Source organism: Fistularia commersonii, chromosome 28, assembly GCF_037954325.1.
Source record: "Fistularia commersonii isolate RoL2024-O1a breed Wild chromosome 28, RoL_Fcom_v1.0, whole genome shotgun sequence".
In the NCBI taxonomy this organism is placed as follows: Eukaryota; Metazoa; Chordata; class Actinopteri; order Syngnathiformes; family Fistulariidae; genus Fistularia; species Fistularia commersonii.
Window position 1 is genome coordinate 1,650,438 of NC_141311.1, and position 27,175 is coordinate 1,677,612.

The 27,175-nt window shown below is 48.2% G+C and overlaps 1 protein-coding gene across 2 annotated transcripts in view; it reads right to left on the reverse strand.

Annotated features, from left to right (window-relative positions):
* The window catches only part of prkcab (protein kinase C, alpha, b), a 95,321-nt gene that overhangs the window by 13,151 nt on the left and 54,995 nt on the right, over window positions 1-27,175 (reverse strand). The window contains exons 4-9 of one of the 2 annotated variants that reach the window (XM_086175385.1): window positions 18,365-18,476; window positions 14,128-14,256; window positions 4,362-4,518; window positions 3,456-3,590; window positions 2,139-2,232; window positions 510-539 (exon numbers count right to left, since the gene is read on the reverse strand). In XM_086175385.1, coding sequence (XP_086031511.1) covers window positions 510-539; window positions 2,139-2,232; window positions 3,456-3,590; window positions 4,362-4,518; window positions 14,128-14,256; window positions 18,365-18,476 — 657 coding nt within the window. The remainder of the gene's footprint in view (window positions 1-509; window positions 540-2,138; window positions 2,233-3,455; window positions 3,591-4,361; window positions 4,519-14,127; window positions 14,257-18,364; window positions 18,477-27,175) is intronic. The other variant, XM_086175386.1, reaches the window with a different exon arrangement.

A 27,175-nucleotide genomic window follows, 5' to 3' on the forward strand; every position in this document is an offset into this window, starting at 1 on the left:
ACGGTCACCAGACGGCGTGCCTCCATGCTTGGTGTCCGCCGCCAAACGGGGCGGCGGCGACGCTTTCGGCCTGCGACGGCGCACGAACAGAGGTGAGGATGACGAGACGGAAGGCCTCCACGTACCCGGGGGATTACATACGCTCCGACCCAGTCGTCCGTCCACCTGTGTTTAGGAGGATGCGGCAGGTTGGTCCGCTCTCCTCTTTGCAACTTCGACCGATACGGGAGACGAAGGACATCCGTGTCGCAGACGTGGACGTCGTATGTAATCCCCTTTTCGAGCACGTGATCGGAAGATGGGTGAACGTGTGAGTGCGGAAAGGAGGGCGGCACATGGACCCGTTCGGTCGGTAACTCGGCTCGGGCATGTGCCGGCGCATCTCTGTTAGTAATCGGATTGGTTTGTGGACGGGCCGCCGGCGGAGATCCACAAACAATCCCGGTCAGGAAGAAGAGGTGAGGAAGCTTGATGAGGAAATCGAGACGGAGCAGGCAGGAAAGCGCTACCTTTAGAAAGTGGATATTTAACTGGCAGGCCTGGGGGGGGGAGAAGAAACTTGTTTATTCCTCTTTCATAGGTCAGAGAATTTTACTTGTGTGTGTTTATGTTTGTGTGTGTGTGTGTGTGTGTGTTGCGAGCAACACATACACACACACACACAGGACTTGGCAGAATACCGCTCAAGTGTGTTATCTGACGAACAATAGCGCAACGAGGAAAACAGAAAATCATTTTTTGTCACAATGGACTCCGATCGCGGTACCTCGATCTAGTTTCCACGGCAACCGCGCGGCCTCGGAGGAAAAAACTCGAGGGCCGGTTTGCACGGAGTGAGGCAGAATTAAAAAGAAAAAACAAAACAAAACAGAGTTTTTCTGTTTCCAGGAGGCGCTCCTTTGAATAGGACGTTTCTCTTTTTAATTCAATTTTGATTCCAGAATGAGGCCTGCAGTGCACAACCTGGCCACTAGGGGGCGCACTACGCCCGATCACAGTGAGGACACCAGTGTTTTGTTCAGCACACATGAAAAACAGCCTCCAAAGTAACTCTGAACGGTGCTTTTCGTTGTTCGATCGCACTGTGAGGATGAAAAATCCATCACAAAGAAGATTTTAAATTATTTTTTTCATCACAGAAGCGGGGCTGCAGGAGATGAAGGCCTTGGAGGCATCTGGGGTAAATCATGAACAAATCTGGCGGCCAACTAATGAGACACCCGTGTGGAGACGCAATTTAAGTAACATCCACGCTAAAGCATCGGCAGATATCTTGTATGGGAGACGTCACGGTGCCCATCACCTCTGTGTGAACGTGGCCGTCGCCGGCAGGATGGTGGAGGAAACGGACGAACGCAGATTTAAAGAAGTGACCAAACCAAAGGAAGAAACGATGCAAAGCTGTGGAGATGTGAGGATCGCGGCGGTGCAGCGACTGCAGCGGGTGAGCTAGAATACAGCAGGAGGAGCAGATGCAGGAGACCAAGCGATCATCTGAGTCATGGCCGGGTCGTCTCCCGGGATTCTTGCGAGTTGTGTGAAAGGGAAGGGGGACGGCGGAGATCGGGATCCAGAGGACGGCTCTCTGGAGTAACTTTGGACTTGAATTTAATCGAATTCAGCTTTAGCCGAACCTCTGGGTGAGCAGATCAGGTGGGTTCGGAACGGCGTGGGTTTGCAGTGAAGGCCCCCCCCCCCCCCCTGTTCTCTAAGCTTCCAGAGCTGAGATGTTACCATGTTAGCGAGGAGCTACGAGCTAAGATATCTGCAGAGGTTCTCAGTCATCCAGGTCATGGCGAAGTCTGGTCAAAATCTTCTTCTTGTGGCAACTGGACTTGAATTTCTTCACTTGAGGACTTTTCCCCCCTCATCCCTGAGGCTTCTTCAGTTTCTTCCTCCACAAATCCAGTTGAACTTCCACAAGAATTCAGTGTGACCTGGATGACCGCGAACCTCCACAGACATCTTCGCTCTTCTGATTTCCGCGGGAACGAGGATGGGGTTACCATAGCGACCAAATCAGGGAACCTGCGGATACTTACGACAAAGTGTCTGTGTCGCAGGAAATCCACATTTCTCTAGCTTTTAGCTAAAGCTTTTAGCTTTTCCATGACTTTTTAAAACGTTTCTGTTCTCACCTCAAACTTTTGCCGGAGCTCCAAGTCCACGTCGTCCACCTCGGGGATGGGCACGTTGTAATACTCGCCCTCCTCTTGGTTCAGCAACTTGTACCTGTGACAGGACGGAAAAGGGGACGTTTCCATTCAAACTTTTTGGTCGTGAACCTTCGCATTCGCCGTTTTTCCATTTTCTCCAGGGTTGACCGCAGGCCTGCTCCACTGCTAATGCCAAAATCTATCCAAGACGTTGTTATTTTAATTGATGGTGTTTATTTAGCTCCTCCTCTGGGCCTCTCGCACGCCGCCCTCCGACGCACAACATAAACACAGCATCTTTATTTAGCAGGACCGTCAACACGGCCGAGGAGGATCATCAATAATAAGCGGCGGTTTAATGCGGCGGGCTTTGGCTGACCAAACGCTCATTAAAACATTGTTATTATTATTATTATTATTATTCTTGAGAGCAATATTAGTGCTGCTGCTGTCTTCATCTCCTTAATATAAAAAAAGGGTGTTTAGTTTTGCAGGTTCATCTGCATCCGCTCACGGCCGTCGACAAACGAAAGTCATAGATTTGATAGAAATGATTGTGTGAATGTCAAACCGGCTTCACGCGGACGCCAGAAATGAGGGAGACGACGGCTAGAAAAAGAAGAAAAAACACACGTGTCGGCTGCAATAAAGACCGGATCAATAAAGTTGACTAAAGAGAGGTTTGAAAAAAATCCGCACACCAAAAATGCTCCAAAAATAAAGAATTTATTTCACATGTAGTCCGAAAAACGTGTTCTGGCATGACGAGAATTGTTGCTGTTGTCGTCGCTGCTGTCTATTTATTCATGAATGTCTTGCAATCTTCTGTCTCTCTCTATTTACATTTATTCTACTTTTTATTTTTTGACATTATAACTGTTACGCTGTTGTGATAAAGGAATTCCACCTATGGGGATCAATAAAGTTCATCTTATGATGTTTTGAGCAAACATAGGCTCTTCCTCTGATGCCTAACAGAGGTATGTGTTAACAAACATTGTTAAATGTAAAAATATGGCATGCTATATCTAAGAAAAGGTGCAAAAAAAAAGGAAAAAATCAATCACACGATCATTCGAATCGTCATGCGAGAATATGTTTTTTTTACTCTATGTAAAATGAATTATCTTTATTTATGGAGAATTTTCAGTGTGCAGACCTCTTTCCACATGACGACCGATCGATTCTATCGGCTGAAACTCTGCAAGGAACGTTCAATAATAAATTCCAGGGCCGGATAGTTCCTTTTTCCCCCCGACTTTTAATAATATTAGCTGTATTAATCAGAAGGACACTGACCATCCACAGGTGGGCGCCTTGATCAGCTCCGACACGCCGAAGGACATGGAGCCCATGAAGTCGTTGCGGGTCGTCCGGTCCCAGTCCCACACCTCGATGGACAGGCGGCGGTCCTTGTCCGACGCTTTCAGTTTACTGAACACACACACACACACACACACACACAGGAAATGTGATGTTGTGTGACGGCACAGAGAAAATAATTAGGGGTGCGGAAAATGATGGATTCGGAGATGCATCCAGATCCTTAGTTGGACGAGTCGACAAAAGGGGTTTTTAAATTTACTGTATTCTTGGCTTTAAAAGGCGCTCTTAAAATCTTTACGCTCTCTCAAAAATCATCCGTGCGCCTTCTGTATGAATTCTTGTTGCGCTTCCTGACCTCCAACCAATTCTATGTGACACACTGCACTCCAACATCTGCCAAAATGTTTTAGTGCCACTTTCTTAAGCTTGATTGATTGTGGTACAAAGGTAGGGAAGTGGAGGAAGCAAGCAGAAGATGAATAAAGTTGGACTAAACTGACTGTTTTGTTTGGGTTTATATACTTTTACATGTTTTATCATGCGCCTTATAATGCAGTGCGCCTTATGCTCTGCAAAATATGGTGAAATAAAATGACTTCGATAGCACCGTGTCTCAGGTCTGCCGGGAAAATTGAGTTTTATAGTTGAGGGGGAATAAAGCGGCAGCGGCTGAAGTGCAATAAAAAATCCACACAATTTTCAAGGCGGATGTTTGGGATTTCGGTTTATCTGAAGTTCCAGGGAGGCGTCAACTGGTCAAGACCTATTTGGATAACACCGCTAACATGTCAGCTAATGTTGTTAGCCACAACTAACAACAAGGCATCTCATACTGAGCTGACAAGTTTGGCGTTAACATAAATCTCTGCTCGGACTCACAAGGTGAAGGACTCGTTCCAGCAGGGGTTGAGAGACGAACGGATGGTCCTGGTCTTCTGTTTGGTTTCGTTCTTCGGGTCCGGGATGAGCTTGAGTTTCACGTAGGGGTCCGACAGCCCATTTGGATCCATTGGTATCAGGTTCCGGGCCTCGCCCACTGCCGGAAGGAGCGGAGAAGGTAGGAAACCATGGTGTTTGTATACAGTATATATGTGTGAGTGTGTGTGTGTGTGTGTGTGAGACAAAGAGACTCGAGACTGATTCAAGGTTAGCACAACAGAGATGGAGGAGTGAAGTCAGACTTGAGGGCAAACAGATAGTTGCTTGTTCTGCCGGCTGATGAGTCACGGCGCTCACTTTGTGGATTCTTGCAATGTTTTTTTTTTTTCTCCGACAGTTTCCAGCTTTTTGTGTTTTTCGGAGCCGATTCTAAGTTCGGCAGAACGTCCATCGCGGGTCAGGAGACACAGATGAACCTACAATTGCCGTATTTCTGCGCGGATCCCATTTAACGGAGGGCAGGACATTGGTTAGCACCTCCGCCTCACAACAAGAAGGTCCCTGATTGGATTCCCAATGGGTGCCTTCCTGCACGGAGGTTCCTCACACTTGCAGGAGGTTCCTCCTGCACGAAAAACAGTTCGGGAGACGTCTGATGGCACGTGGACACGTGGATCCAACGTTCGGGGAGACCAAAATACAATTTAAGATTGTTTGTGCGGACAGACGCACTCATCGGGCGCCGCATATGCCGCGAACAGGCGGCGAGTGGCGGAGCACATGTCAAAATTCACGTGAAGTTGACGGTGCGAGACCGCAGATCTCACACCGGTGGGCGAAGTTTAAGGGAATCCAGAAAATCCCTTCTTTTTTTTCTTTTTTTTTTTTTTCATCCAAAAGGCAGCTCCTGAAAATAAGCAAAGTTAGCAGGAGAGCACTCGTCTCAGGTGTGTGTGTGTGTGTGTGTGTGTGTGTGGGTGTGTGTGGAGGGGGGGTAAAGAAAGAATTTGTGCATAAGATGAGGCATTAGGTGAGCAGCTAAAAGGAGGGAGGTGTGATGATTCCCTGTGATAGCTGACAAAACGGCAAGGGAAAGAGTGCTGTTACATAGCAACGGGAGGAGGGGGACGGATGCGAGTGGAGGCGCCTTCACCATGGCGACAAAATCTACAGTAATTGGCCAATGGGGCACATCGGCGCTGACCCTGGCAACACGGTTTGACCACGGAAACCGGCGACGGCCGCGAGACGGGGGAACCCGGTAGCGTTTTGCCGGGATTGAAGCGAATCCCGCCGATCCGTCGGAGCTCCGTCCATCGGCTCCAGCCTCCGGATGATCTGCATATTCAAAAAGTCACCAGACGGAGGAGGGAATGGCTGCCAATCCGGAGGTTCCAGAGAGTCGGTGCGAACTTTGGCACGAGGACACATTTGCCGAGATTCCGATCCATTAAAACAGCGGTTATGTATTTTCCCCTCGGAGGCGTCGCATACAAAGGCGAACGTTGGAAATGCAGAGAATTCAAGGACGACAACCTTTTCAAAAGGACTAGCAATCGCAATAAAAAAAAAAAGGAAAAAAAAGTCCACGCAATCACATTCAGATACCAAACAAACCGAGATAAATGAACGCTGCGCTGGATTATGAATCATTATAATTATAAACGATCATCTAATTGATATCTTCTTCGTCTTTGCAGCCCGTCCCTGCGTGCACAGACCAAACTTAATGACATTAAAAAAAAAAACAGGCTCATAAAAGGTATGAGAGGTTGTAATTATGTTAAAACAAAAACCTATCAGGGGATTACGAGGAAATAGAGCTGCAGTTCCAAACTTGGCCAGTAGAGGGCAGTGCAGGGCCGACGATGAGGGTTTAATTGAATTTAAAAAAAAAGAGGCAGTCAGAAGCTTTTACTTTTCTTCTTCCAGGTGGCTCTGCCTCACTATTCACTTCTTATCCAATAAAAAAAAAAAAAAAAAAAAAAAACCCTTTAGTAATTCGTCATTGCTGAGCTCCACTCGCCCTCACAGGTATCATTACGCAAAGTTACACACACACATGCGCACACACACACACACATCGAGCTGCAGAAGGAAGCAGAAGGAAAATCTCGGCATCCCACGTTCTCGTCTGAATCCTCCCCTCTGCTGGCTGCGGCGGCGCAACGGCAATCAGTCACCGCCATGGCAACGCTGGCATCCAAACGCAGAGGCAACTTCAACAGGTCGGTAAACATGCAAATCAGGAGCACAAACAGATCAACGGAGCCGGAGCCTCCAGGAATATTCGGACCGTTTCAAACTTTACGACGCACTTGTGTGTGTGTGAGACCGACCACAGGTTCAATTTCTCTATCCCCCCCCCCCCCCCCCCCACACACACACACACACACACTGAAACATTATCATCAGCAGAGATCACGGACTTCATCTCGACTCTCTGTTGTTGCTTAGATACAACAAGAGCTGCTTGCCGTCTGGATCCTCCCCTCGCCGCGCTCCTTATGTGGTAGTTACCAATAAGATTCCAGAGTGTGTGTGTGTACGTTTGTTAGTGTTCTTCCACACGCGTGTGTTTTATCTGCCTTGTTTGTGGGCGACGCCCACACCGGGCCGCTCGGACAGGTGTACCGGTTAACTCTCCACGAAAGACTCGCTCGGAGACGAGGCTTGAATCGCAGCAGAGGCGAAAAAACTCAAGGCGTCTTTATCGTGACCTCCGCCCTGATGGAGCGGCCCGGAACACCTCCGTGTCCAGGAGGCATCAGGACCAGATGCCCGAGCCGCCTCATCTGACTCCTCTCTTTGCGGAGGAGCTTCTAACCCCGTCTCTAAGGGAGGGTCCGGCCGCCCCGTGGAGGAAACTCTTGTATCCGCGATCTGGTTGTTTCGGGCGCCGCCCACGGCTCGGGCCCATTGGTCAAAGTCACGGTCAAGACGTTTCGCACAATCCCACGGTCATACCAAACTGACATTTGAGTAGCAGCAGAATCTTTTTTGCGTACAGTTTAGTGCAAAGGTCAGTAGGAAGTAAGATGATGGTATTATGGACAATTGCAGCAGGTTGGTTTTCGGTGCAAAGCGGCAGTAGTGCAACAGTGCAAGGTGAGGGTAGGAACGTAGATCCAACTGAAATTCCTTCTCCACGAGGACGGAGTCGACATCACTCCAGACGCTGCACCGATCCGCCTCATGAAACGAATAAAAGTTTCCTCTCTCTAGAATGCTCGCTTCATCCGCAGCGCCGTGGAACAACACACAACCTGTGCAAACATCTTTTCATCTGGCTGCACATCAGCTGAATACGATACGACGCAGCTCGAGAAAAAACAAACCGAACCGAAGAAACAGACGAGTGTCGGGAGCGTGCGGGGCGGCGGCGGCGGCGGCGGCGGCGGCGGCGGGCCAACGGTGTAATCTCATGGAAGAAGGCTTTGAAATTCAAATGTGTTGTTGCATAACAAAGCCATGTGGCGCCGAAGGAGGCCTGATAATCTGCGGCCGCACAGGACGGCACGGATCCGCTGCTATCCAGGCTCACAGCGCCGACCGGGGAGGAAGAGGACGCACGCTCTTTAGATTCTGACCGTTTCAAGAAAAGAAATTAATATTCATTCATTCATTTATTATCTTTACTTCTTATTCGCCACTCAGGGTCGGGGGGAGGGGGGCTGGAGCCAATCCCGGTTGTCATTGGGCAAGAGGCCGGGTTCATCCAGGAGGACCAATCACAGGGCCGCTTATAAAGACATTCACCCTCTCATTTGCAAACAACATACTGACAAAAACATTCACCCTCTCACTTATGTCATACAGAGACACACAATTATTCACCCTCTCATTCATAAATGTAGACGAACAGCCATTCACCCTGTCATTGATATGAAAAACAAGCATTCACTCTTTCATTCATACCAAAAACAAGCATTCACCCTCTCATTCATACAAATAGACATAAAGCCATTCACCCTTTCATTCATACAGAGACACAATTATTCACCCTGTCATTCATACATGTAGACTAACAGCTATTCACACTTTCATTCATCGAACAAACAACATTCATCCTGTCATTCATACGACAGACAAAAAGGCATTCACCCTTTCATACATACATATTAACAAACAGCCATTCAGTCTTTCATTCATACAAATAGACAAACAGGTATTAACTCTATCATTCGTATATATAGACAAACATTCACCCTTTCATTCATACAAAATACAAGCATTCACCCTTTTACTCATACAATAGACAAACAGACATTCACCCTTTATTCTTACAACAAACAAACATTCACCCTCTCATCCATACAACAAAAACAGGCATTCATCCTTTCATTCTTACAGAGACACACAATTATTCACCCTCTCCGTCATACATGTAGACAAACGGCCATTCACACTTTCATTCATCAAACAGACAAACAAACATTCACCATGTCATTCGTTTATATAGACGTACAACATTCACCCTCTCATTTACACATCCTTTCGAGACAAACAACCATTCACCCTGTCATTCATTCATACATACATACATTCACTCTTCTTCCTACATCATATAGACACACAATTATTCACCCTTTCATTTACACCAGGCAAGTCCAACGTCCGGCCCGCGGGCCAAATGCAGCCCCTTTTCAAACTTACACCGGCCTCTGTCGTAAAATCAATAATAAAATCTAATCGAGTCCGGCGGTGTGTTTACACTTCCCACACTCTTATTCCTCGCCGGTCATCTCAGCGAAGACCTCGTCTGTCAACGGATCCCGGTGACGATCTATTCAGCCACCGATGCCGTCGGAGTCTCGCTGGAGAAGCCGTCTCCTCCAGGAACACCAGGCAGCTTCACTGCTCCGTCCATTTGAAGAGCCTTTATAATGGCGGGCCGTCACGATGTTATTCCACGTGGGTACAATGGAAGGAGAGAGAATTCACCAAGGTGGGGATCTTTGTTTAGCAAAGATCTTGTATTTTATTTGATAAAATGAATTTTAGTTTAATTTTACTATATTTTTGGATGTTTTCTTTTCTTCTTAGGCTAAACCAGAGGTCAACGACCCGCGGCTCTACCATCTTTACACTGCAGCCCCGGGCGGCTTGGGAAAATAAATTATGAATATTCAATTGGAGTGCATTTCATCTGTGTTAATTCATTTGTTTTAACTTTTAGTTCTAAGTTGGAAGATTATTGTGATCTTGAAATATTAAATAAAATTATATTTATTATTTTTCGGCGCTCAAAATAACGTCACACTGGCGGAAGCCGGTATACCCGCCAGCCGGTAAATTTGCAGATGCTGTGCATAGAAGTTCAGGAGCAGAAGTCCCATAAACCAGGTGAAATAAATATTTATGAAGATATTTTGCAAATATTTATTTTTTTATTGTTTACTGACACAGTGATTTTTTTCCCGATTTATTTTTAAAATTCAGGTCAAGGCTCCGCTACACGCTCTGAAAGCCCAAAGCTCAAAATGAGTTCATTACATAAATAAAATTTAATTTTCTCCGTAATACTTTGTGAATTTCAGAAGCCACACACTACACACTTGTTTATACAAAGTGTAAAGGTAATAAAAATCAATATATACAGCGGTACCTTTATTTTAGACGTCAAAAAGTAATCGCGGCTCCCGGTGTTTTCTTTCCCGAGGAAACCGGGTCCAAATGGCTCTTTGGGTGTTAAGGGTTGCCGACTCCTGGACTAGAATAAATGGACTAGAAAATCAAATACTGCAAAAAACAAAACAAAACACTAAAGAACGATAAAGCCCGAGCGTCTATTGTAGTTCATCTGCTTTTAATATTAAAGGTTCAAAGAATGTCACCCTGAATGGTCGGCACATTCATCACCTCACCAAATATCTTTCCAAAAGTTTGGATCCCGCTGATTTACATCCGACCACTGGCCCTCTTCAAACATCTGGACCAGGTAGGATCTCCACTGAACCTCCATCATGTGTTTGGAGGAACCACGCAGGAAGGCCTCCAACCAGCGAGCTTCTGGCTGGGAGGTGCAAATATTCACTGATATTTCCAGCGGATGCCTTAATGAACAACAAACCAGCCTCTTTTTTTTTTTTGTTTGTTTTGTAGAACACAGTTTTACTGATGCACCTCATGGAGACGCACAGCATCTACAGCGGTTTCATCTTTATATTCGTGAAAATGCAGGGTTTTGTTTGTCAGAGTGAAAGGCCAGCGGGGGGGAAGAGGATGTGCTCTTCCTCAACTGTATGTCCAACCTGGGGCGAACATGTCAGCAAGAGGAAATCTCACCCTGAGTAAACCGCTGTGTGTGCTAACTTTGTCCAGATCCTTGGATGCCCCACGCTCTTGGGTGAATGTGTGTGTGTGTGTGTGTGTGTGTGTGTGTGGAGTCGAGATGGGGAGAGGTCACCGTGATAAAAACAGAAAATGTTTGCATGTTTGCCTTTTCTTGAAACTCCAAAATAAAACATCTGCTGACGCCCACGGGTTATTTATGTCACTTCCAGGGACGGGAGTGAACGAGGGATGAAAGGGGAAGTCAACGGAGGGAAAGGAGAGGATGGGAGTCAGTCAGCGGATCAGGATGGAGAAGAGAAGATGAAAGAAAAAGGAGATAAAGGAGAGAGGGAGGAAAAGAGAAAGAGGAAAGACATGCTGAGGTCTCAGAGGAGCAGCCAGGAAAACAGGAAATGTCAATATTACTATACTGAAGGCACGGAGGGAGAGTTTAAGAGAGAACCTTCGAGGTGTGTGTGTGTGTGTGTGTGTGTGTGTGTGTGTGTGTGTGTGTGTGTGTGTGTGGTTTCTCTGCCGTTAAGATCTGATCCTGCTCACACGGTGGAGGAAGGAGGACGTGTCCAGGTCCTCCCTGTTCCTGAGGGGAGCCGCCAATCAAAAAAGGCGTTGGAGATCCTGCAGCTCAGGCTCCGCCCACTTCCCCTCCATCATCTCCATTATTGATCTCCATCTCCATCCCGGACGGGGCACCTACTTCCCAAACCGCCTTCTTCTAGAGAGCTGGATGGCGTCCCTCTGAGAGGGAAGGTCTCCACGCTCTCCCTGCATCTACATGGGGTTCCTCCAGGTTCTCCAAGTTCCTCCAGCCGTCCAAACATAGAAGCAGGTCATAGGAGACCCTACATTGCTCAGACGCTGAATGGTTGTTTGTCTGTAGTACGTCAATGAGACTGAATGGTTGGACGTCTCTAGATGTGGCCCTGTGATTGGTCCAGGATGAACCAGCTTCTCGCCCAATGAGGGCGGAGGTTGGACGTCTTACTAACCGAACCAGTGGAGGCTCTCAGTCGTCCTGGTGAATTCTTGTCGACATCTTCTTGTCTTGGCGAGGAGTTTCTTCACTTGAAGATGTTTCAACCCTCACCTGAGAGGCTTCTTCAGTTCTGGTGACCTATGAGGAGTTTCTCCAGACACAAGGTGCACCTAGAAACTAGATGTAAAGGGCGGTTGTTGTGCTAATGAGACCATTAGCACAACAACTGCCCTTTACACTTTGTTTCTGCAGATCAACTCTTCCATTTACACAACAAGCCGCCGTAACCTAGACCCGCCCAAAATTCTTTTATTCAGGTTGTTAGACCTGAAGAAGGTGAAATTCAAATCCAGCTGCCAAGACAGGAAGATTTGGATGTGAACTAACCAGTTCATCTCAAACCCATTCTGGCAAAAGTCTTTCCCCCGGAGGGGAAAGACTGTTGTTTATCCCGGTGGCAGTGGCGGCGCTAAAGGCGGAGCCTTGGCGTTATCACACATCCACTCCGCCCCCGTACTGGTACGCTTCCACCGCAGAACAGGTTTACAGTTCTTCCTCATTTAAGTTGAGAGAAAAATGATACGAAGCAGTAAACGGCGTACGACCGTGGGATGAGGCTTACTTTTTTTTTTTTTTTTTTTTTTGGCAAGATGGCGTGTTGGAGGACGCTGGCACGTTTGGCTGCCGCTTCCCGCTCTCCAACCAATCAACCAAACCAAAGACGAAGGCTCACCTGGACAATCTCCAGCAAGCTACCAAACTAGCTTGCCGACCTGAGCAGACAGGCTGGCTGGTTAGCTAACCTATCAAAACTCCAGATCCCGACAGCGACCTGAGCAGGCTGGCTGGCTGGCTAGCTAGCCGGCTATCCTCTCGAAACTCCGGATCCCGATGGCGCCTAGCAAGACGGCATTTCCATCGGCCGAAATCTTCTTGCTCCTCCTGCTCCACCATCTCTCCCTCCACCAAAAATCCATCTCCGACATCCAGCTCCAACACTTGCCTCCTCACAGCAGCGCGACACTCAGCTGCACACCGGCGAAGCTCCTCCAGCTCGTCCCTGGACTGGCGCTCATCGCCACACTCTGCAATCGTGGACTTCTTCCCAATAATTCTGTGTATGTTCTGTTTCTTCTGTTTTTTACTTGTGAAGCGTCTTTGAGTGTCATGAAAAGCGCTATAAAAATCCCATGTATCATTATTATTATCATCATTATTAAAATACATCCAGTCGTCCCAGAAGAAGAATGGGCCGCTGCGCTCTGGATTTTGGGATCTCTGCGAACCCCAGGGTGCGGAAGGCGCTGCTTTCCAGCCCAGATGATCTCAAAAGCCTCCCGTTAACTATCCAGACCGATCGGAGACGGGAGGCAACCGGCTCGTAGAGGTTTCTTCCAGATCATTCGAGGAAGCGCAGCTCTGGAGGACACGGGAGACCTTCAGTGGAAGAAGCTTCTCCGTTCAAAAGCTTTCTGCACCGTGGAGAAGGGAAGCTCTCTGACGTGGAGTCCTGCTTGAGATTTTCCTTGAAATGCGAGAACTATCTCCTGTCCCAACGGACTCGCAGAAGTGCTACATCACATTTAGCATGCTACATCACATAGAGCATGCCGCTGAAACCCTTTTTTGCATCTTGTCCAGTCTGAGGTCAGGAGCTTCTGCGGTCACAGTCCGGAGCAGAGGCGGCGCCATGCATGATTCATAACGCAAAAAGCAGAGCCAGCAAGACGAGAAATGAACCTCCCTTCCCTTCAAGATTCACACAAACACACACTTCCAGGCAATATATCTCCAAGTCAATCCCATCTGCCGGGGTGAGAAGCATTATATTTGCCACGGCGCTCGAATTCCCCGACCACCTCGCCGTGTGTGGACAGAGGTTACAGGAGTGACCCGCATGTCATTTTTCTCCCGGCCGCAGTGTTTCCACTCCGGACCCGAGGTGCCGGTCTTGACTGACAGGCTAATTTGGCGGTATTGAAAACACACAGTGGCTAACATGTGTAAGATTCGGGTCGTGAAGCCTCGGGCCCGGACGTGATTATCACGATTGATTCATGAGAGATCGGGCCTGAACCGGGCGTCCTTTTGCAGAAGGAAATTTTCCAACTGCTGTAAATCCACGCCGCGGCGCGTGTTTTCCTAACGGCGGCATCGGCGGATTCATTCATACCGTCTTTGCGCTGACGGGTGGCATTTGGTTTTCTTGCTGCTAACAGGCAGAGAAAAAAGGGGTTTCCGCAAAGAAGACACCGAGTAAAGGTTAACTCCCAAGAGGAATAAGATGGAGAGACGATCCAAGTCTATACATGGCTGCAAGAGGCGGTATGCTAACGTCACGTCAATGTCTGGGTGCAGACGGTGTAAACACATCTCTTTGAAATAGTTCTTCAAGTTCGCGTCACTGAAATATGCCCACAGTTATAAACACCAATCAATCCGGATGATTTCTTTAAGCGGCGCGAATATAAACCAGGCGTCGAGACGTGGACCGACCTGTGACGTGTAGCCGATCCGCGCTGACCTCGATCTTCAGGAAAAGGCGTCCGCGGCGCTCCGTGTGGTCGGTCCCGCACAGGCTGGGCACGTTCACCACGCACTGCTTGTGCACGTTCATGTCGCAGGCTGAAGAGACGCAAAGCAGAGGGTAAACACAGATTTAACTTTCAGGACGGGGAAAACCGGACACGCTCTGAGGCGATCAGAGTTTTTAATTCCTCTCCGTTCAGCCGCCGGCAACCATAGAAACCTATCTTTAACCGAAAAAAACAAAACAAAAACTGCAATATTTAATTTCATAACAGCTACACTACAATTTTTCCTTTTATCATACTATTGTGCACTCCTTACCTCACTTGTTACTAAGACACTTATAGTTTTATCACTTGTTTACTAAGACACTTTATAGTTTCACTGAGACACTTTATAGTTTATAGTTTACTTTTATTTCTAATTCTGCCTTTTTCTTTTTATTATTTATTACTGTTATATTTTCTGTAACTCTGGCACAACAATTTCCTTCAGGATTAATAAAGTTGTTCTTATCTTATCTTATCTTATCTTATCTTATCTACAACACGTGTCAAACTCAGGGCTGGCGGGCCAAATGTGGGCCGCCGCAACGTCTTAAAAGATCTGATTGTCTTAAAATAAATAAGTCAAAACCAGAAACTACATTTCACACAATTCATGCTAAAATAGAAACAATTCCAAAAAGTCCAGGGAGAGAAAAGTTGATGCAGATGGAAGGCTGTTGGGAATGCATGTGTCGCATGTTGGATTTGAATAAATTCAAAAGTTAAATTCAAAGTTATTTAATGGAGTGGTAACATTTATTTTACATTAAATTTGGTTCCATTTATACTGTTGCCGTTACAAGTGGCAACCGCTATGCTGATGTGGCCCTCGGTGAAAATGAGTTTGAATTATAAGGACTGACGTGCGGTGATTCGATGATTGTCGTTACACAGATAGAAGTGCATTGCAACGAAATGCAGTGTAGCATCTAACTTTATGTACATGGTATGTTATGTCAATGATCTACACATGTTCTACAGATCGGGTACTATGAACATATTTTACTCATGGATATGTACTGTAATTTCCGGACTATTGGGCGCACCTCAATATAAGCCGCACCGGCTAGCCGGTCGCTATCTCGGTCTTCCTCTTGCGCGCTACAACGGTCGAAGTCGTCTTCTTTTGTGTTGAAGTTGAACCGACTCAGAATTTTCCAGTCATTTCATCGGTCCGATGTGACGAGGATAAAGGTTTAAGCGGCGTGAAGCTTGTAAGCGTCCCCCCCCCCAAAAAAGTCCATATATTAGCCGCATTGTTGTTTACGTTAAAAAAGTATATAAATATGGACAGCGGCTGCCTCGAGCCGCCTCTTTCCATCTCTTCGCCGGCAACACCTCCTTCTCCTGCTGGAGTGAGCTCTCCAAAGGCTCCTTCAAGGAAGAGCACATAAACGCTGGATATCTTGGGCTGCTGATGGGCTTTGGAAGGAGCGAGGAGCCCCCAACCTTTACTACCATCCGGGGTGGAGATACTGGAGCACTTTAATGGTTTCTGATGCCCATCAATGACAGAAGCTGTTTACAGGAAGGGAAAGAACTGAGCGTGTGGAGAGGATCAGCCTCCTGTGGGTGTTTAACCACTCCATCATCGCGTCCGTTATATTGCGCTTTTTTTTTTCCTTCGGGGAGCGGGACTGCTGCCGAGGAGCTGCGATCATCGGAGGGAAGCCGGCGGCGTGATCGGATTACAGCTGAACGATGCGGACGTTGCCGCATAGTGGAGGACGAAGGAGGTCCGGGGGAAACCCGCCGCTGTCTTCACTCTTTTTTTTTCCCCCTCAGAGGTCGGCAGGAGTGAGACCCGCACCTCGTGAATTGTATACCCCGATGGTTACGGTGACTTATTGGCTGAGACATTTATCGAGGTAATAAATCAAGAGAAAAGACAGATTTTTTCCCATTAGCCGCCGTGGGAATGGACGATGGATACGCCTCCAACTGGCCTTTGGTACAAATGGGTTTTTAATGCACTACAACGAGATCTGTCCATCTTTTATCTATCGTGTTCCAATTACTGTTGTCCACCTGCATAGGATGGAATACGCAATTTAGTCTCATTGATTTGGAGTGTTTGCAAACAGATAGAAATGTCGTGATGTGTTCCAGGTCAAAAGTTCAGCCATGTTTTATTGAGTTGGGTGAGAGTTGCCATCGGAGTAGCCGTCGGTTTGATCGAAGCTGCGGCGTCAGACTCAAAATCCATGAATCAATGGCATAACGTCTACTTGCTGTGTGTGTGTTGATGCCCATCCCCTGCTAGGGGGAAGGAAGGGGAAAAGGTATGTTCTGAGGAAGGGGAGGAAGGCTCTTTGTCTTCGATCGTTACAGGTAGTTTGCCTCTGCCGTCTCTTCAAGAGCTAACAAGTGAGCTGTTAGGGTTCACCAACGCTCAGGCTACATACCGAACGGTACATTATTCAATGTCACTGCTCACACGATCGCTTTATGCAGCCATGGTTGTTAGGCAATGCGTCCACTCGGGGGAGTGCAGAGTTCAGAGTTCCCTTCCAAGATCTGATTTCCGTTTTGGACAACAGAAGGAGACACGAAAAGAGGCCTTCGACCAATCCGTGTCCGACCCCGTGTTGTTTTCTTCGCCGTTCCTTTCACTGGTCACACTTGTGTAAGCGGCACAACGCTGTCCCGTGGTACTGCTGCCTTGGCGGCGTTAGGCTACATGTCTGGGTGTGACCCCAAAAAAAGTACGCGAGAAATGACTGCAGAGGACGAAAAGGAGGCTCTGTTCGTTTACACATTTATGTGTTGTCTCCTTCTCTAACCTCCACCTAACTGCAACCCAACTTCTTCTTCTTCTTCTTTCGGCTTTTCCCGTCAGGGGTCGCCACAGCGAGTCAACTTTCTCCATCTAACACCAACCTCTCTCACACCAACTATTCTCATTCACACACATATATTCTGTCTTGCTGCAACTAACTTTCATTCCTCTCCTTTCCAGAGCAAACCACCACCTCTCTAGATTTTCCTCTACCTTTTGTCTGCTCTCACTACAGATCACAATGTCATCCGCAAACATCATGGTCCATGGGGATTCCTGTCTAACCTCATCTGTCAGCCTGTCCATCACCATTGCGAACAAGAAGGGACTCAGAGCTGATCCCTGATGGAGTCCCACCTCTACCTTGAACTTCTCTGTTACCCCTACAGCACACCGTACCAGTGTCTCACAGCAAGCATACATGTCCTGCACCAGTCTACCATACTTCTCTGCCACTCCAGACTTCCTCATACAATACCAGAGCTCCTCTCTTGGTACCCTGTCATATGCCTTTTCTAGGTCTACAAAAACACAATGCAGCTCCCTCTGGCCTTCTCTGTACTTTTCTATTAGCATTCTCAATGCAAATACTGCATCTGTAGTACTCTTTCTAGGCATGAACCCATACTGCTGTTCACGGATGCTGACTTCTGCTCTCAGTCTAGTTTCCACGACTCTTTCCCATAACTTCATTGTATGGCTCATCAACTTTATCCCTCTATAGTTGCCACAATTCTGCACATCTCCTTTATTCTTAAAAATAGGCACCGTCACACTTTGTCTCCATTCTTCAGGCATCTTCTCACTCTCTAATAATCTAGTCGGAAAATCTACCGCTGCCTCTCCTAGACACTTCCACACCTCCACAGGTATATCATCAGGACCAACCGCTTTTCCACTCTTCATCCTATCCGTCAAATACCACGGCTCTCTCCTTTCCCTCCCCAACACTTGGCAGGCTTGGGAAGCTGACATGCCGGCAGAGGGGAAAGGGCACGCGAGAGCTGAGAAAAAAAAAACTCGAAATGGCGATGGCCTCCTCGTACGGACGTGTTCTGGTGCGCTCCCATTGCCATCTGCGACGAGAAAGCCACCAGAGATCCACAGATGGACGGACAGGGTAAGAAGAGGGAGATTGAGGGTGAGGGATGATGATGATGGATGGAGATGATGTTGAAACAGGGATATGTAGGCAAAGAGACCGATACTGTCGAATACCCAAGACTGGGGAAGGGCAGAGGGGCGTCTGGCCTGCAGATGTGGTTGGAAAAGCGACGTCGCCCGTCCATTGCCATCTCTTCTCATCAGTCGAACGCTCCGGGACGGAAACCAGAGCGGCGGGCTTGGCATGCAGGTGCACGGACGCCAGAATACTCACTGTCGCACTTCATCCCCTGGTGGATGAGGCCGTACAGCAGCGAGCCGCAGTGGTCGCAGAAGGTTGGGCTGCCGTAGGAGTGGATCTTGAACTTGTGCTTGCTTCTGGGATCCTGGGGAGCGAAGGGAAAAGTCAGAACTGGTTTCCTTTCCACGGCGAGGGCTCGCAGGAGCTCAAGATCACCGCGGTTATCCAGACTTAAGCACCCTCTTCATCCGTCTGCCGTCCGAGTCTTTTCACAGCTCGCCAACGGGCGCAAGGTCTATTCAATGGAAAATAAACGGCCTTCAGAAGATCACCGGTGGACCAACATTGAGACTCAAGTCCATAAAATCCGAAAAGACATTTCATCGTTTTCTTTAATATTCATGTATTTCTATCCAAAATCTGCCAACAAAAAATGGTCGGCGCCAGTTCCCTCATCCATCCTCAAACACACACACACACACACACACACACACACACACTGAAACACGGGTCAGTGTCCTGCCAGGGGCAGCTGTTTACTTTGGCTAAAACATCTGGCGCTGAATCCGAGACGGAAACCGTGGCTGCGAGAGACGGGGGGATTGAATCTCTGAAGGGTTTTCCGGGACTCCGTGATGCCGCAGATATTCACCGGGACGGGAGATGATTTCCGTATTGTCTGTTCAGTTTTGTAATAACCGAGGTTGGCCGATTTGTACAAATCCCACCAAAACAAGCGGTGGTTTCTGCAAACGAGGGCGGATCAACCCCCGGCAGACTTTTCCTTCCTCCATCACGCTGAAATGTGTCAGAACGGTTGGTGTGTAATTATGCAGGCCGCTGACTTCGCGAGCGCGCCCACATGAGCGCGTGATTTTTTTTTTTTTTTTTTAACTTCTTAACAGATGAAAACACGCTAAATCGAGCATGACGCAACAGAAGGGGGGGGCAAGAGAGAGAGAGAGGGCGGCAGGAGAGACGTGGGGAATTCGACAGAACGGAGCAGGAAGCCACTGAACAGTAGATAGTTAGCGCTAGGCTAACCCCTTGCTATAAGATAAGAACAACTTTATTTATCCCGAAGGAAATTGTTGTGCCAGAGTTTCAAGCAAAAACATAACAATAATAGATAATAGTAGGAAGGAGGGAGAATAAGAAATACAAGAAAATATAAATTGTCAAGGTGAAGGGTATCAAGTGTTTTAAGGTCTTAAGTACAAAGATTTGCTGCTATGCTGCTAAAGCTAATCCTGGGGAGGGACGTCCCTTCATCCGTGCATGATAGTCACTTCATATCTCCTCCTGAGTGCACGGTCTCTCTTGTCTTGCAGGTTTGATCAAGCCAGGGGTTTGATCTTCTGCCGCCTTATTTCTTCTATGATTGTGCCACTGCTGCTATTAGCACGTCACTGTTAGCGCCACTGTTATTATTAGCATGATATCATCGTGCGAGTCCCTCCCGACTGTCGAACCCCCTCCGTCTCTTTCACGCTTCTCTTTCTACTCGAAGCGGTCGAGGCAGAAGGCCGCCTTGAGGTTTCTGCACCGGTAAAAGGCAGCGTTCTTCCCCCCCGAGGGGAAGGCCGGGTTTCTGTAGATCGTCTTAAAGAGCTGCACGGAAAGCGTGAGGAGACAACAGGGTTGTGATCGGACGCCGCGTGGATAAAATCTGTGAGAAAAAGAAGCTTCGAAGAAAAACAAAACAGGCCAAACAAAAGCAGATGGCCGTGCATTCGAGCCTCGCGTGTCCTGAGACGTCCCTCGGGGTTTTTCTCTGTCTGCAACCCATTTCCACCTCCTCGCAGCATCAACAGTCAGCCCTTTCTTCTCCAGTGTGGATTCATCTTGAGGAAAGCCGCGCCGACAGAACAAAAGACACCGGGGACCCAAGAGGCCGCGGAGAAGATCATATCTACTTCCAGTTCATTTCCTCCCGTTTGACTTTATCGGCCCTTTTCGTGATTCCCTTCACCTGGAAGCCCGAGCGTCCGGCCCGCGATGCTTCTCACAAGAAAAGCCCCGAGAAAAAAAACAACTTCCGACGTGTCGAGGCGGCGAGAGAGGCTGAAAGGAAGCCGGGTCCGAAAGAATTGGGCGCCGTTTGCCCGTGTGGACGCGCCGGGCCGTTTGCATTTCTGCTGCACGTGCAAAAAACGTGCAAAAGCAAAGCCTTCTGCCCGGCGCCGACACATTTCACCTCCCCTGACCCGTGAATATTGGTCTCATCGCTCTCACACAGCCAAACCCCGACGGACGGCGCGAGCAGACCATTTTCAAAGCGGAGTTTCCGCAACACTGAATCACATTTATTCAACAGACGGATTTAAAAAAGATACGATTCCACACGGCAAATTAAGAAATCTTCAAACGAAGGTGTTTGCGACGCACGAAACCGCGCATCGAAACCAACGCTCGTTGAATCGGTTCGATATCACCCGCTGGAGTCGGAGGGGCTGCGAACGCCGCCGTTGTCATAGCAGCTCGTCGGAGCGTTTATGAATGCAAACAAGGGGCCCCTTTTCTCTCTCCAGAAATGAAAAGTGAATCACGGAGATGTTCTTTGTCGTCCCCCGGAGCCGCCGGGAAGACGACAAGAAGCCACCTTCATCGCCCGGCCCGACACACACCTGTTGCGGGTGAGCGGAGGACGGCCAACATACAAAACCACACAAAAGACATCGGATGGAACACATCTCAGGGGTAAATAAATAACACAGCGGCGGATCTAGGTCTTAAAAAAACATTTTTTCACGTCTCCTTTTGAGACATCTATCTTTTCATGGGGAGGCAGTTCTGGGAGGGGACGCCGGCGCTCACACTGTTGACACTAACACACAGAGCTGCTGAGGCGAAGCCTGGAGGTGGAGGGGGAGGTGGTCTCACTGAGGCGAGATGATGCCGCCGCCGCCGCCGCCGCCGCCGCCTACTGCCTCAGAGTGTGACAAGATCCACATCCGGCAGACGAGGAGGAGGAGGAGGAGGAGGTCGATGATGAGAGCAGAAGGACACCGGCTCAAACCCGGGGAAAGCTATCATCCAGAATTGACTGGCAATTTTCCTGCGAGGGGGACGAGGAGGGGGCAAGGAAATCTAATTACTGGGAGAAAACGCTCACATTGGAGGCGAGGCAGAGGGAAACAGCTGATGAAAATTACGTCTGGGGTTAATTGGTTAATGGGAGATCCTTCAAAGCTTCCCTCGTGTTTGCTGCACACACACACACACACACACACACACAGCTCATTCATGATGATGCTTCATGCCACATTGAGATATACATACAGTGAGATATATATATATACTATATATACGTATATATAGCATATACAGTATACCAATCACTTTATATGCACAATCTTTTACGATACGAAGCGCAATTCCAGCAAATATTATCCTTGAAATATGGAAAATATTTCATGATACGAATACGAGAAATTCTAAATTCCGGGCGAGCTCCCGCCGATTGAATACGTTTCCAGACGCAGCCGGATCTTCCGAATTGGCGCCGCTCGCCGCTTCCAGCATCCCTCGGCCACTCGGGTCGTTGGTAAAGTACGCATGTCTCACGTCGTGTTCCTGTCTCTTGCGTGGCATCATTTTATATCTTGGTGTTTATTTTGTGTTTTTGAATCGTCAAGAAGGTCTAGTGGTGAACCCAGAAAGAAGATGCTTTCAATGGAAATGAAGCACATGGTGCACGTGTGACCAAATATATTTGTTTTCTATTATTTCAAATGGAGAAAATTCATTTAAGATAGGAAAAAAAAACAAAAAATGAACAGGCAAACCCTCAGATAAAACATCATATTGTTTCGACTCAAATCCCAAAGGATCGGAGGAAAGTATCGTCGCGGACGTAGCGAGAAATCCAACTGAATGATCTGGATTTTTAGAAGTGAATTTGGGTTGGATTTCTGATCTATTGGCCCGTAAACCGGCTCCGCCCACGCCTGCTTGTCGTGGTCGAGCTGTAAGCGTGAGGTAAGACCTCTGCAAGAAGGAGGGGCGAGCCGGCCGCCGGTTGCCAGGTAACCGATTCCTTATCGAATCCGAGTTTCCGCTCCGTCGTCTCGGCACGCCGTCATTTTAACGGCGACGACACCCCGCGTCACCCGCTGACCTCGCGTCTCGCAATTACGGAGCGGCACGCCGGCCCGATGCCGCCGCCGCTGATTTATGTCGTTCATTAAAATGGAAACATCAAGAAATAACCCATCGGACTTCTCGGGGAAATATTTCAAGTGCACGTGTGAGAGCGCTCTCACTTCTTCCCAGACTTCACAAATGATCATTAGCACAGGTCGGAAAGCGGATTCGGTCCAGAGTTGTTATGTTGCAAAACCCCATCAGAGATCTTTAGCATTTGTTGTTGCTGCTAATGGCCCGTTGAAATATTAATCTGCTGCCACAAAGTAAAATGGTCTTCAGGCGTCACTTTGGGGAATAGCCTTTTTCTCAGAAGCGTCCACAAACAGGAATACAATGGAAAACATCATTAGATCAGCGCCGGCGCACCGCCCGCGTCCGTCTACGGCAGACCTGGGCATTTTACGGCCCACGGGCCACATCCGGCCCGTTTACCTTTTTTATACGGCCCGCCAAACTATTTTCTTTTGATACCGTATTTTCACGACCATACGGCGCACCTTACTAAAAGGCGCAATCTCGGTTATGTGTGCCATTATTGTATTCAACACACACATAAGGCGCACCAAATGATAAGGCGCGGGTTTTATATACAATCTACGGCCACGCTTCCCCTTTTAACGTTCTCATGGTGTCCTCTACTACTTCCGCCTTACAACAACAACAACACACACACACACATGCATACGAGTGTGCGTATTTAAAAAAAGAGCGGGAGCAAAACTGAGTTTGGTTGTGCTTTATTGAAGTATTGATTACAAAGTAGTAACTCATCAATCAATCCCACCGAAGTCTTCATCCTCGGTTTCTGATTTGAACATCTGCGCTAAATCTCCATCAAACATACTTTCTTCACTGTCAGAGTCACTTTCCGTGACGTGCGGCTCCTCGGAAATGGTGCCGGCTTTTGCGAAAGCTCAAACAACAGCGCCGATGGACACGTTAGCCCGAGCATCTACAATCCCTTCGCAAATTGTGGCGTAACTCGCCCGGCGCTGTCTTCCACTCTTCGTAAAAGAGCGTCTCCATCGGTCATCCGTCGCTCCCGCGCCGCTCGCAGCCTTACTTTGAACGGCCGGTTCCGGCCCGGAATGATAGCAAGCTCAGAGTTCGTTCGCTTCGCTTGTTTTTTCACATCGGCCGTGAGATGAGCACGCATAGTCACAGATCAACAGCGATGGAGATGCGTGGAAAAAAACACCTGGTCTCCTTATCCGCGTTTTTATATACCGTACAATCCACGCCCACGCTTCCCCCTTTAACGTTCTCATTGTGTTCTCTACTACGTCTGCCTTACAACCACACACACACACACACACACAAGGCACACTGAACGATAGGGCGCACCGCACGTTTTGAAGAAAATCTTTGACTTTTATGTGCGCCTTATGGTCGCGAAAATACGGTATTTTAACCCTCTCAGGCTCAAATTAAGTTGTGGCGTAATTAGCTAAGTAGCATTTAGCTGTCGCAAATCTGCAACATCTGCCTGGAGAGGGTTAAGAAGTATTTTCAATCAATATTGAATTTAGAAACTCCTTTCCCCTTTGTTTAATTTTGTATGGATGATTACATATAAAATAATGTCAGTATATTTATATGATCATTCATGATTTTAAAGTAAAAAAAAAGAAATAAAATGCCAAAAAATGTAAATAATTAAAATGAAATTTTCATTTTGTTCGATTTACATGGTACCGAGTTGGCCCGCGCATAAAAATGAAATAAGACCAGCCAAAATAATTGCCCACCCCTGGTCTACGGGATGAGGAACTCGGAAAAAAACAAAGTGAACAACCGTACAGTTGCTATGGTGATAACGGGTTACAGAAAATTCAGTGATGGATTGAGTGTCGTCAGAGAGAGAGAGAGAGAAAGGGCAAACGGTGGAGGGAACAAAAAGAAAAAACAAGCCTGGGCCAAAAACGCTGAGGCTTAATAAAATAAACCCAGCGCTTTTCCGCACCTGAGCAAAGTGAGGTTGCGTTCACGGACGCGGGAATCCGTGCAGGAGAAACGAAACAGCTCGGGAAGTCTCGGCGCCGGGCTCGCGAGACGGACGGGAGACCGGCAGCCGTTTCGGCTGTTCTTCAAAACGTCTGTGACATAAGTCCGAAAACACACACTGCCCACGCCCGCCAGCGACCGCGACGCTCTGACCTGCTGTGAGCACGGGAGGGCACGCGCGAAAACACACGCAAACACACACTTGTTTCCATGTTTGTGTTTAAAAGACTGTGAGAATGAGTAAAGATCAACCAACACCCACACAAAAAATGGCCTGCATATGTGCGTGTGTGTGTGTGTGTGTGGGAATCAAAGCACAATTAGCAAATCACCCACGGTGCACCTCACCGAGCAGGCGTGAACTCACCATGCCAAGGACGTGTGTGTCATCACACACTTACACCCGGATCTTCCCCGGTCAGAAAAGTCATCAGGAGTAGTAACTTAAAAAGCGCTGTTACAGTAAAACGACAACACGAGACGCTTCATGTTTGCAGTGCGAGTGACGAGCGCGCAAAATCTCCCGCCGCGTCTCACCGATTTGATTATTGTATCCTTTCAGCCGTTAGCATCTTACTGTTAGCGCGACGGCTATTAGTAGGATGAAATCATCTGCGCCCGTCCTGGTCTCTCTCTGGTCGAGCCTGAAGGCCGCCGGCACTGATCTGGGATCTGACCCACAAGAGTGCGGTCCAGACCCGCTCTGCACGGAAAGAGCCATGACACGACGGGGTGTGTTTGACGTGCGCGCGGGACGCTGCCGCCACGCTGTCGCCCGTCACGACTCGTCCATGTTACATTTGAATTAACCTACCGAGACCCCTCGCCCTTTTCTTTCCTGAGTTGGATTCATTTACATGAAAACAGAGCCATGTCCTCAAATAAGCGTGGTGTGTGTGTGTGTGTGTGTGTGTGTGTGTGTGTGTGTTTGTTTTGTTTTCTCCAGAAACCCACATAATTTATTATTAGCGTCATGCTTTGTCACACACACACACAGAGTGTTCTATCGGCGGTTCGACATGGACGACCTCGCCGAACCCTGTTGTTCAGCATATGCATGATTTGCTTCTGCACACACACACACACACACACACACACACACACACACACACACACACACACACACACAAACACATACATGCAGTGGGTGAGACAGGAAAAGAGGAGGTCATAAATTAAGGTTTAGAATCCCAAGATCAAGCTAGCTTTCTGTCACACAAGACACATGATCACTGACCTTACATCAAACACGAACACACACACGCACACACACACACACACACACACACACACACACACACACAGTCCCGGTGTGGGCATCAATCAAGTCTGACGCCGATCAAACCGATCGTTGGGCTCTGACTGCAAGAAAGAGGACGGACACGAGATGCAAGGCATGATTCAAACACATAGCAAGGATCTGCTACTTAGCACGCCATTACCTCCGTGATTTCTCACGTGCGTGGAGTGACGGCCACGGCGGCCGCGACCTCACTCATCTCTCCGTCTCACTCATCTCCCCGTCTTGCGGTGGATTGACAATCTCCAACGAGCCGCTGCCTCCTGCCTCCTCGCAGACGAGGCTGATCCACCGGCGGACGCAAGCGACAAACTCTAAAAGCTCTGCATGTCGGGAGAAACCCTCGCACACGAGCCGCCGCCACCTCATGTTTATTAGACGAAAGTGTGTGTGTGTGTGTGTGTGTGTGTGTGTGTGTGTGTGAGACACCGCCGGCCTGTTCCCTTGTCTTGTATCTGCCATTTGTTGTTTGCTTCCTCTGATTGTACGCCTCTTTTTTTTTTAGCTGTGTTAGTGAATTAAACATCAAAAGGCATTAGGATATCAAACACAACACTCAGTTACATGAGAACACACACACACACACACACACACACACACACACACGTATGCACGCACGCAGATATGAATGAGCTCATTAGTGAAATGCGGTACACAGAGCAATGTCAGCAATCACTAAGTAGGCTCGCTGGATTAAGGGATTGGTGGATGTTTGATGATGAGATGTGCAGTCGATTATGTGGATGATGATGATGAACGCGCCGGAAGCTTCTCTCCTGGGCGTTTTGGGGAGCGATGGGCCGAAGTTTTGTTTTTTTGGGGGGAACGGACAGGAGCGGACGCAGGTGTCGGCGCCCCCTTAATCTTTCCTGCGGGGCTGTAATTAACGGCGAGATGGGATTCATTGGCACCGCAACTCTGAACCCCCGCGCACCCTTTCATCGACACCCAACTTTCATCATCAAACGAGGCGTTTAATTACGCGGACTGGCAGACCTGGACCGCTTTCATATGCGTGTGTGTGTGTGTGTGTGTGTGTGTGTGTGTGTGTGAGCCTTTGTTGCCATTCAACAGGGGCTGAGCGGCCTTCAACCTCCCAAAGTGTTAGCACTTCCTGTGCGCGGCGCAGTTGTCTGGTCGTATTACGAGGCTGCGGCGGCAGCTCTGGATCTGCTCGGCGGCGACGGAGCGAGATGATGGTGAGCGAAGCGGAGAGCTTCAGACGACAAGAAGCTTGAAGTGCTGGAGGAGAATCCATCTCTGAGCAGCAGCCATCCAGGTCTGCTTATTCCAGCAGACAGTTTCTGCATTTACATTGAAGGTGATGCTTCTTCCTTTGGGGCCGCGTGCCTCCATCCAACCCATCTTCTCTGGACCTCCTCCAACCTGAA